Source organism: Limulus polyphemus, unplaced genomic scaffold (genome assembly GCF_000517525.1).
Source record: "Limulus polyphemus unplaced genomic scaffold, Limulus_polyphemus-2.1.2 Scaffold787, whole genome shotgun sequence".
Classification (NCBI taxonomy): domain Eukaryota; kingdom Metazoa; phylum Arthropoda; class Merostomata; order Xiphosura; family Limulidae; genus Limulus; species Limulus polyphemus.
In genome coordinates, this window is record NW_013666397.1 from 337,551 (window position 1) to 350,512 (window position 12,962).

The 12,962-nt window shown below is 35.5% G+C and overlaps 1 protein-coding gene across 6 annotated transcripts in view; it reads right to left on the reverse strand.

Annotated features, from left to right (window-relative positions):
* The window catches only part of LOC106460528 (sideroflexin-2-like), a 108,474-nt gene that overhangs the window by 18,671 nt on the left and 76,841 nt on the right, over nucleotides 1-12,962 (reverse strand). For all 6 annotated transcript variants that reach the window (XM_022387276.1, XM_022387274.1, XM_022387275.1 and 3 more), the window contains exons 9-10: nucleotides 9,013-9,112; nucleotides 297-344 (exon numbers count right to left, since the gene is read on the reverse strand). In XM_022387276.1, the coding sequence (XP_022242984.1) occupies nucleotides 297-344; nucleotides 9,013-9,112 (148 nt within the window). The remainder of the gene's footprint in view (nucleotides 1-296; nucleotides 345-9,012; nucleotides 9,113-12,962) is intronic.

The following is a 12,962-nucleotide window of genomic DNA, read 5'->3' on the forward strand; positions in this document are numbered from 1 at the left end:
GACATACCACTGTGCCACTGGGGGGGGGGGGGGGGGCATGCTGTTAAGAAGAATACAGAAGTTTTGTCCAAAGAACAGTCCAGAAAGAAATAAAAATAATATTAAACTTAGGAATGCACCAAAAGATTCTGAGTCTTTGCTACTTTTTGAGTATACTGACTTGTATTTTGTTGAAAAGGTAATTACTGAAACTATTTAAACAAAAAAGTTGAAACTTTTGCTAAAGTAATACTAAATTCTAAGAAAAGTTTCTGAGAATGTGTTTAGAAACAAAGAGTAAAGATGATAAGTCTTACCAACGCTGAGGAAAAAGAGCACATCCTACAGGAACCATGAATATCAGGCTGTAAATAGAAAAATTAACATTGTAATATAGAGAAAAATAGAAGTTCATCATTTTCCTACTTAAAATTCCTAATAATATTTGGATTGCAAATAATTGTTGGGACAAGCACTGTTATTTATTCTGACATTTTGTTTTTACCTAGAGAAAACAAAAGTTAAAATTCAAGTTCCTTTTTTGTAGTTTGACTTTATACTTAGCAGAAATTGTTTCTCACTCAGAAAACAACAACAAGGGAGATACTAAAAGTAAACACAATTTGTTAATTATACATGTCTTAAGAAATTAGTATTAGGCCTATTAAATTTTTTAACATGATTCTTTAGAGATTTTTAAGAATTAGAAGAGTGTATAATAACAGTATTCCACATGTTCACTTCACCATATAAATTGCTGAAAGTGCATTTGGCTTAATCCAAAACTCATCAAGCCAGCTGTTTGTTGTGTCCTTGCATTCTTCTACTTCTTTAAAATCCTTAAGTGACTAAGTAAAAGAATGTAGTTTTAAGAACTATAATAGGCCTAAATATAATGTCATATGACAAGTATAATTAATTATAATCATGCTCCACCAGCTTGGAAAAGGCATTCACACCATAATAATAAATACAATTTGGGTTGTTTCTCCAATTTAATTTTCTATATTTTGTATGAGAGCATGCATAAAGTAGATGCAAAAATGACTGACATTTCTCACATAATCATCTACAAAAGGAATCTGAAGAATGGTAAATACATTTCCAAATAGATTCCTGCAAGAAAAATAGCATTTGTGTTTGCCAGTTTATCAAAGAGATTTAATGCATCCTCAAATATACTATTCATAACAACCATACATGTATTTGTATACAGGTGTGAATTTTTCAATGCCAATTCTAGGTGTGCAATGAGTGATAGATGCATCATTTTTTTGCCTATTAAAAAGATATGAAACAAGGACTAAATACTATGTACCCATCAGCGAGTGCAACAATCAAATAGCTTGAAAACAGACCATGGTAGGAGGAGGTCCCAACCATCTTCACCTCATGACCAGCAAGTAGAAGGGAAAGTAACTTGCATTCCAACAAACCAGGCTGGGCATGTGTGCAGATCCAGTACATAAACAACGTCAGGACACCCAGGAACTCGACATCCGAGCAATGGTAGGAAGAGGGAATGCAAACATGATGTGTCAACTCTGGTACAGAACCAAATGGTCATAATGGGAATTTTTTGTCTGGTCCGCAGTTGGAGGATCATCCTTACCATGTGAGGCCTTATGCAGGCCATCAAACCACCCAGGAATCAACATCTGGGAGGATGGAGGACGTGTGGGCTGGCCCTACTGTGATCCAACACCAGACCACTTGGAAACTGACATCTGGGCAGCAGTAGGATGTGGGATGCATGTTGGGTGGATCTACACTGATCCAACACCAAACCAATATCCTGGTGGCAGTAGAATGAGGTATGCTGGCATGTTATGAACATCCCATCGAATTGGCACCTTTTGTTCAACCCCTGGCTATTCTGTCCCAATCAGTGAGAATTCTCCATGGTCCACCACCACAGTGGTTAAGAACTGGTTAGTGGGAAAGGTCTCCCATGCACCACTCAAAGAAAGGGGAGGAATTAACAGTGGGGAGACTCTGAGAAATGCCGAACCCTATCAGTTGCCTGCCAGATAGGTCTTTTACTGGAGAAAGAGCAATGGGTAAATGTGTAAACCTATTTTTAAAAGCCAGCAAGCACAAGCCACAGAAGCAGGCAATATTGGGAGAAGAGTAAAAGTGTAAACTTTGTTAAGGATAGGATTGTCAAGGAGGGAATGGGAAGAGGCATATGACACAGGGGCAGAATGGAACATACCTGTGCTATAAGGTCCTGATAATGTGAGGAAGTATGAGTATTATCATCCACCGGAAGTGAAATTCTGAAGGCATAACCAGGAGGGGGAAATAAATGATCAAACTCATCATCTTCCTCAATCTACCCTTCAAAATAAGGGGAAGGAATGCATGATGAAGGAATGGGAGATGAAGTTCTCAACTGCATAAGGGAACCCACTACCCTATGCACAATGGTCGTCACATCATCCACATTCAATGTGCCTACAGAAGCCATATGTGAAACTTGAATTGTGTGAGGGAATTCTTCACTCACACAAGAAGTTGAAGATGTTACATGAACTTGTGAGTTCATAATTTGAAGACAGAAAACTGAGCTCCTGAAGCTATGCAAATCTTGGTAAACTGTAAAAAACAAAACATGTTGGATTAGTTCAGTGCCATGCAAAAGAATGAAGATTAACGAGTGCAAAAGTATAGATGGAGTTAATGTGCAAGGAGATGAGATGCACTCCTGTGGGAGGGCTTTTGCTGCATAATAATGTCATTATGTAGTAGCACAATTCTTGAGAAAAACTCGTGAAATTAGGTAGGAGTTGCCTGAAGGCTAGTTAGCATGCAAATCTCTAAGACAAATGCAAGGGGAAGATAGCTTATTTGTGTGCAGATGTGTGTATCATCTCAGAATTGAGAAAACTGCAGAAGTGAGAGTACACAGGATTTGATGTACTTGAAAAAAATAATAAAGAGGCAAACAGAAGTTCATTTCTGCAAATATACTATATTGTAATTCAACTAAAGGTGAGACAACTTCTAAATTAAAAATTTTTAGTCATCACTTGTAGACAAATTTCCCACCTTAAATGCCATTGTGCTTTTGCTAATCAAAGAAAGTACAAAATACTATTTCATCTTAGAAATAATTTATTACTTTATCAATTTCTGGATTTTTTTTCAATTGTTTTCCACATTATAAAAGCTAATGGCAAAACTACTGACTTTGTATAAGCCATCTTACTAGATTATCTTATAGGTTCACAAGAACAAAATAGATGTCAAATAAACCAATACAAAGGAAGGAGTACAGTATAATAAAATGATTTTGAATATGTAAATCTGTACATCATGTAATGAGCACATCCAATATATAAAGTCATGATGGAATGGCATGTATCAGAACCAAATTTTGACACTCTTCATCACTTTATTTGTTTTTTTCTGTTACATGAGGGTTATCTGCACTAACTGTCTCTAAGTTAGCAGTGACAGACTAGAGAGAAGGCAGCTAGTAATCACCACCCACCTTCAACTCTTAGGCTATTCTTTTGCCAACAAATAGTGGGACTGACCATCACATTATAATGCCCCCATAGCTGAAATGGTGAGCATGTTTGTTAGGACAGGGATTTGAACTTGCAAGTCAAATGTCCTAACAACCCAGCCATGCCTCATCCATTTGTAGGTAGTGTGATGCCACTAAAAACTGATTGCTTTTGAAAAGGTATGTAAAAGTTCTTTCTGATGCAAAATATTCATTTACTCAGATATATTCAAATCAGGGATTTAGAATCTCCAAGACATGAATATTCCTTGTAGTTAATAGCAATGGAAAATAAAAGAATATGAATCAACTTAGAGCACCAGAACCATCCAGAAAGACACTTGCAACAGCTCATACCCCAGCCATGGTAAGCAAAGTACAGCATTTTGTAACAGGTGAGAATCCACAAAGACAAAGGTCAGTGGCAAAACCTGGCTATGTTCCCCAAGAAACAGTACATAAAATAAGAAGGATCATGGGTACAAGTTCATCAAAATAAGGCTTCCAGTCATAATTACCATTCAACCATCACATACTTGGAGCAGCTAAAGAATGAAATGGGTGCTAATATTTTTCTATATGAACACACATCAGTCAAGATGCCAGATGCAGAAATTATTAATTTCTGTATGATCAATCTGTTTGAAACAACTGCTAGGAAACCATCATCCTCATGTACTAAATGGATTATATAAAAACATGCAGGGAGAACTGATGTACATTATACACAACAACATTACAGTGGAGCCTGTGGAAAGGAAAATTATGCTGCAAGGTTATCAAGATGCACAATCATAAGTTAGTGAATGACAAGACATGGGACACACACTGCATCTCCAAAACTATTTTAACTTAATGTACTCAATCTCTCTATGTGGATAAAGCACATATAGCTACAGTTTTTCAGTTTTGAGTAATAGTGAGATATCTTAATACACATTTACATGTAACATTCAAATATCTCTCTTTCATTAAAATAATGCTATATTACATATAACAAATTAAAACAGATGGCAGACAATTAGGGATAAATTCTATATAATATATTAAGGAAAATAGTTTAGAATAGATGAAATAAGATAAAATTGGGATATCATCAGTATTGTCCAAAATGATATATCCTCACTAGAGGGCATAATTAATAGCTGGTAAAAATAAACTTGCATATTCTATCATTTTTATTTCTAATGTATCAAAACAACTGGCAATAAAGTTACAGAAAAACAGCAACCTTTAACCTCCAGATTATAATTATTTTTAATTTCAGCCAATGTTATGCCCTCACAGGTTCATCAGGACAAGTATTACAAGAAAAGTTGTATCTATGTACTGGTTTATATAACTATACAGCTTATATAACTGTTCATGGCCTAGCTGTTAATTTGCTAGACTGTAGAAAGGAAGGTCCAAGATTTGAGCTCCAATACACAACTGAACACATTTTGGTTCTTGTACTACTAGCCCTGTTGAAGCTGCAAGGATGAAATAGTAAATGAAAAATTGCTATCTGGAGAGTAAAAGTCGTTTTGAATTTTTTTCTACCTTTATTGCCAAAACTCTAAATCCCTCCAGTGTGCACCACAAATTCTAAAAAATATTTTACAATGCTATGGTAGTAAAACACTAATACTTTTTAGACAGATGAGAACATGAAATGGTCAAAAGCATTAAAGGACAAAACAGTTAAAACCAGATAAGCCATCTAATTACTTCAAATGTTTACACACATTCAACATTAAACTTTGATGGAAGTATGAGGTCAGATGTATTTAAGAAATTTCCAACATATCAAACTTGCTATGCCGGATTTAGCAGTTTTGGAAGTCTTAAAAACATTCAACAATAAAATGTTGATTTGAAACACTCAGCACTTTCAAGTATCTTACAAACATTTGACAATAAACCTTAGAAGTTAACATTTTCCAATACTGAAAAGATATTTACTCTCTGATCACATAATAAGCTTTTCTCAATTTGTGCCGCCTTCTACATGCACAATTTTCACTCGCCTTGAGGCTCCCACCCAGCATCATGTGTTTACACATGGTATAGATGCAACGTAGCATACAAATGAGAATGCAACCATCCTCCATCAACAGGTATATGACACCCCTTTCTAGCACAGCTGACTTCCTCCATAGTGTAGAGAACAATCGCCACTTTGAGATTAGACAAGAAGAGATGCATCAGAAGTGGGATGAGCAGGTGAGGAGTGTGAGAAGAGGTATCTATCAGAAATAATGGTCAAAAGCGATAAACCTTGGGTGAACAGCCATGAAAAAATTCAGCAAGATGGGTCATAGAAGGATGGGAAAGGGAGAAAACACAATGCAGAGATCAATGACGGAATTTGTGCCATTTTTGTGGATAGACATGGAGGGAAGAAGAATGAATGGAACAAGAAAGAAAGAAGGCTACATGTGAAGAGAGTCTAGAATGTTTCGCAAGGGACTGGACAAAACCCACACATGAAGCCTGAGTGACAACACTGCCAAATGGAAGAGAGAAGGATAGAAGTGAGGTTGATTGAGTATAGTGCATGACAGAGGTAAAGGAATAAGAAGAGAGGACTGAAGAAGGTTCAACAGAAGAAACCACAGGTGAGCCAGCCAGTGTGGAGCAAGCAGGGGAACTCAACATGGAGTGACTAGAATGAGAAAAAGCACACAAGGGAGAAAACGAATAGGAGAGTAGGCACAGAAAAAAAAGGTTGTACCAGTTCTGACTGAATGCATCTACAGCAAGATCTGAGGGATTAGAAACTGAGGAGTGCCCAGACGAGAGCATAGCTACTAGAACACCAGAGGACTGATGGACCCCTCTATAGATAGTATCTTATCTGGCCTAAAAAACATTTTGCAACAAGAATGAAGACACCTGAAATATGACAGGCTATTAGATGTATATGTAAAGAATGGGTCCAAAAACAGAGGTTGAGTGTGGAAACAGAGAGAGCAAGACCAAGTGCCCACCTGGCAACTTATATAGGAGACAGCAGATTATGTTATATGGATCATCACTACAAATTCATAAACCAACATAAGAAAATGATTCAAAGTCTGACATACTGCCAAAAGAGAGTGATATGATAGAATGAATCATTGTCAAACCACAAACCCCAAATCATTTGAGAATCAAGACATGCCCCCATCTCATCAAGAAGGCTTCTGGAAACAGATGGAGACCTGGATGAGATGAAGGAAGAGCCCTCTATGCTACTGGATGTATCAAGTCACCAGATAAAGTCTTTGAACAAAGAAGAAGGAAGGAAAATGAGGGGAGAACAAGGAACCAGTGATCATGCAGAATCTATTATAGATGTCCCAAATCAGCATGACCCAAAAGGATACATGATTCCATGGAAGCCCAAGTTCCCAAAAGAAATAGGACATCCCAAACAGTGAGAAAAGGAAAGGATAGGGTATGGCAAACTAATCACTCCACAAAAGAAAAGAAACCTGGGCCCTGTGGAGATGCAAACTGAAAAACACCCAAATGAATGAAGTACTATATGGGTGTAAGAGGTGAGATTTCCAGGTTGACCAACAACCCAAACTCACCACCTCCTTAAGGAGGAGAAGAGAACAACAAATAATGTGGAAATAAAAGACTACAAAATCTGAAGGTGTAAGAGACTTGTTGGGACAGAGCTGAATGAGAAAAGATGCATCTAAGAAGTCTACCTCGGTAGGGTGAAAAAGTCCCCATGGTAAACCAAGGGAGGTCAAGAAACCAAATGAGTTATGAAATGACTTAAAACCAGATGCCTTGCTACAGATTCCTCAGGAGCTATAAAAAAACAGGAATAAATCCGAGAAAAAGATAAGAAACCCATCTGATAGTCTTTAGTCATTAGGTCCAACATGTCATGAATGTTGGTAAAAAACAAGATCCCTTGGAGAATGGAAAGTAATGGGAACAGGAAACAATAGAGAAGGAGAGGAAAAAATGAAGGATAAGGCTCACTGACAGAACTCCCAGTACTACACAGTCCACAAACAGATGTCTGTAAACCTAAGTAAACATGATCCAACATCCCTGAGCCTATAGGATAGTCATTGCCAAGACTGACAGCACTGAAGTCTATGAACAGCGAGAGGATGGATGGGAACAGAGAAACAGGAAGTGGTGAAAGGGAAAGAATAGGAAGCAGGAGAAAAGGAGATAGAGAGAGGCAAAGAAAGGGCATGGGAGAGATGGTAAACCAATGAGGATAAGGAAGAACATTGGCATGCAGCCCCAACATATGACCTCACAGAAACAAGCACTCCAGTAAAATCAAACAGGCACATGAAAGGAGCCAGACAAAGACATATGAGGGAAAAGGGAGGCAGCAAAAGGACTTGAGTAACAAATAACACCCCAATAAACTATATCAACAAATCAATCAAATATGAAGGAATAAGTCCATGAAAGATAAACACAACACTGTAGAGAAGATAAGTGAAGTAGCATCCACCAAAAACCCTCAATGGAATGATGTATTACCACAGAGAGAAGATGAATGGAGAAAAATAACAGAAAATGGTAGAGTATAAGACAAATATGGAAAAACTTACAACTAAGAAAATATGAACAAAAGACGGAGTCTGAAGAAAAAACTCCAGAATTTAGGAGTTGAAGAAAGGCAATAAAACACAAAGTTAAGCTTAGTCATATGAAATAATAACTGAAAGAGGACGAGGCATGTATGTTCCAAAGTAATGGTATAAGTAACTAAATACTGGATAGAAAGTAAAAAAAACATAAAAAGAAGAACAAATGACAAAGAGGAGTGAAACATACCAGATAAATCTAGTCCAAAAATTACAAAATAGACTTAGGTAGGTTCAAGACAACAAGGGTATAAGATTAGGCAAAGGTAGCTAGTGGGAAAAAACAGCAAAATTCCTTCCATCACAAATGAGAAACATAGATTGAAGTACGTCAAATACAAAAGAAGTACAGACTGTATGAACCACTCCACCACCTGCTGCACCAAAGCTGTCATTTTTTCAAAAGACAAATCTCACGCCACTGTATGTATGAGGCTAACATGAACAACATCTTGTTGTCACACACCAGACAAAGTGGAAGTTACTGATACTAATGAAATAATGTGAAAATAAAAGACTACAAAATCTGAAGGTGCAAAAAAAATGTTGGAAAGTGAAAATCCAACAATAAATACTTCCACAACAGGCAATGTCTTTGTAGATACTTCCACTTAAAAATGCCTCTCTGTGAAAAGTTCACAAGAGAAAAAAAAGACATGTCATTGTACACAAATGCCAAATTGAGATATGATGATTGTGTTCTATAGTACAAAGGGAGTCAGCTCCGCAAGGAAGACTTTAGCATGCTTATTTGCATGCTACAACATAGCTATACCTTGTGTAAACATGTGATGTTAGGTGGGAGCTTCAAGGTTCATGGTGAACAAAAATTGCTCATTTATAGGGCAGCACAAATCAAGGAAAGCTATTATGTGAAAGATGATAAGGTATCATATCTGAAATAGAGTAAAGTTTCAAACTTACAAACATCCAACAACTAAAACCTGTAGAGGAGCATGAAGTGGCTTAACTTGTTTCATCCAGTGATACTTCTCTATGTTTTCCATGATGACTGGGCACAGTACTAGAAGATAAACAGTGAAAAAATTTTATCATTTTAAGGTTAAATGAACATTTTGGCTATTCACAGAAAAATCTGAAAGTAATAATAACTTTTAAAAAGAGTGTGATTCCAAAGGAATACATAACACCAAATAATTAATCTCAATTAATTATATAAAAATTACTGTATTATGTTACGCTTAACCTAGATATTTAGTTGAAATACAAGGTTATACAATATTTCATATTTTAAAGTTTTAAGTTAAATTGAAATAAATACATAAAAACACAATCAGCATGGCCCTCCAAACCACCATCAAAAGCTAATTATTTAAATAATTGAACCAAAATATAAAATTTCATTATGCATAATTTCAATTACATTTAAGTTAATTCATCCAAGCAATAAAAATGTAAAATATGTAAATTTAGAAAATTGTATTCTAACATTTATTATGCAGAACTTAAATAATATACTTGTCAATATAATTCTAAAAATGTTCAATTATGCATGGAAAATTCTTGTTTAAGTCAAAATGTTTAGTTAAGAATTGAGGATTCTATTAAACAAGGTTATTCCATTAGCACAGTTTAAGTCTGACCTACTTTTATGGGTCTACACAAAAAATACTTGTAAGTTATCTTATTTCAATGGCATTAAATGTCCAGTACTGTTTCAGAAGTCATTGTTCAAAGGATCAACAGGTTCAAGCTGTGCCAGTTACTTTTCCCAGGTTTCAATTCAATTCAAATTCATGGCAGGAATTTAGGTTTAAAAAATCGGCCTGAAAGACAATCTGGGGTGGAAAGAAACTTTTTGCTATTCCCAGGAGTTGAGCATAATGGTTTATATACTGTATAGGTAGTTAAATAATGTAGCAATTTGGTACATTGTATAATAATAGTTATGATGGATAATAGTTCAGTAAAGATAACTCAAAATTTTGTTTGTGTTTTATGTAAAATAATTTATTCATGGATAACATTTATTTCATAAAAGTTATTACATACATATAAAATATTACAAACTGACACAAAATTTATTTTATAAAAAATCGTCCATCTTTGTTTGTTTTGCACATTTAACAGAGTCGCTTTGTATGTTCATGAGTCTGGCAGTTATTATATCAAGAAGAGTTTCATTGTTAGTTTTCAGAACACGATTTTAGTATAAATTTATAAAATAATGTGCAATAAATGTCCAGAATTACAAATCAGAGAAACCGGAAAAAAACTGGAAGCCATATTCACCGAACATAATAAAAAACATCCCATATTTACCACAATTACAACTCAAAAAATTCACAAAATATCTATATAAAATGCTGTCATTTTAAGCCAAGAACCAAATATCAGAAGTTATGTATTTTAACTGAATAAAATAGCCCCACCCTAAACCACAATTTCACCTTGAAACTTGGATCCTTTGATCCCAGCTTTGAAAATGGACCATTAAGCAAATTTGAAGAACCAGTAAAGAAATAAGAATAAATATCTGAAATAAATTATTGCTAGAGGTAATTCTCTCTGAATACAAATACTACATGAAATGTAATATGTTGCATTAAAATAACTTCAAGTTGACTAAAAATTCTTTAATTTCTATGTTTTGTTGCTTTTGTCACAACTTTTTTCTATATCAACATCCATGTCACATTTCAATATCAACACTTCAAGCCCTATTGTTCTTCACAATGACTTCCTGTTGTCAGCTTGGGTTATTAACAGCTTTCCCGGATGCCTTGAGGCATTTTATTAGCCATGCAAACCGCAAAGATTAGTCAAGTCTGTCACTCAACAAACTACGAGTTAATAATCTTCACACCTTGCTAGTAAATCCAAATCAAGTTACTTAATATCTAGGCCACTAGTTCAAAATCTACTACATTCACTAAAAGAATAAACCTTAATTCTGTGAGCATAGTGAAGACAAACAACAGTTTCTGACCTCCCCTGGTTACCTTTCAGGACATGAAAATTTTTAAGCCAAAATATCTACGTGTATGTACCAAGGAGTTTGAATTGAATACTCTGGGTTACCAAGATACATATACTAAGCTGTGAAGCATCTCCAATCATGTGACCTCTTTGTTCCATACTGTATATACTGTATTCATATGTCTCTGTAAATGACATTATTGATATGAAGAAAAGTTGTTATAGAAAGTTTGATAATTGACCTTTTACCCCATAATCACGGTCGTATTTCATATCTGTCAGAAAGTCATTCGTGGAAGGTCAGATCAATGTAAAATCGTTTCATGCACAGAAAAAAAGTCATACTTAAAAGGAAGTCATTATTGGAAGGGTTTGTATCCACCAGGGACTACTGTACAGTGTGTTGGACCCTGTTTGTAACCTATATTCAAACAAAAAATATTTTAGACTAGCAATCACCAAATTCCACTGAATATAGATCCTCAGCTCTCTCAACGTTAAATGTTTCCAAATCATCATCCCTACACATGTGTGTTTAAATACTGTACATCCCAAGGATATAAAGTTTTACACATGCATCAGCACTATTGAGTAACTTTACTGTCACTTTTCTCTTGGTGTTGTCACTTACTTACTAATAGTTACTAGTGATTTTTCCTTTCTAGCTTTTTCTTACTTTTCATAATTATTGTAACTTCAGTGACATTATTTTTATTTTTTATGAAAACACATAAAGTTAGAATCAGTTCCCATGGTTCTTTTGCAATATACTCTATAAATCATTTTGCCCATTAATATTTTCTTTCAAAGCACTTTTCAAGTTCATATTCTTTCTTATTATACAGTTTGTTTACCTCCTCTCCTTTCATTTCCAAGCAACATAAAATCTGACATATTAGGTCATCAAGAAATTAATGGTGTGTTTTGAAACACTATCATTAACCACCCCCAAAAAAACGTAAATCACGTATAATAGTTAAATGAACCACCAAAATGTCATGTTAGTGTAGCCTATATAATGTGTAAAGTTTAGTATACTCTAATCCATTATAATGATGGCACACGACAAGACACATTCGCCATTTAATGCTGTTTGAATACAAGAAGGGGAACAATGCCTCTGTAGCCACTAAGGATATCAAAGAAGTTTATGGATATGTTTTGAATGTTCGTAGATGTCAACGATGGTTCAGAAAATTTCATTCTGGTGACTTAGCCTTAAATACTGTGTTGAAAGGAGCCAACATGTTGGAATTGATATTGATGCTCTGAAGATGCTTGTTGAGTCTAACCTAAGGCAACACACTTGTGAAATGGCCCTGAAATGACATGTCTCTTACGAAACAATACGTAAATATCTAAGGAATATGGGAAAACTCCATAAAGAAAGTGTTTCAGTGCCTCACAAACTCTCCGATGATCATCGTTTCCAACGTGTAAACGTTGCTTTGTCTCTTTTGGCACATAATACACGTGAAGCATTTTTGGACAGAATCGTCACCGGTGGCAAAAAATGGATTTTCTGTGTGAATATTAAATGCCAAAAATAATGGCTCAGTCCTAGACAAAACCACTTCCAATCCCAAAACCTGGACTCCATCTGCAGAAAGTGGTGCTTTGCATTTGGTGGGACATCAAGGGAGTAATTCATTTCGAACTCCTCAATCCACAGTGAACTCTCAATGCAGAGATTTATAGTCAGCATCTGGAACGTTTATATCAAGCCCTTCAATCGTCAATCAGAAAGGTGTTCTTCTTCTCCATGACAATGCACGTCCACATGTGGCATATTTGACGCAACACAAGATTATGTAGTTGGGTTGGGAAATTCTCCCTCACCCACCATATTTTCCAGATATGGCACCATCAAATTACCATCTTTTTTTGTCCACTGCAACACCATCTTAATGGGAAAACGTATGCAAATGTAGAAG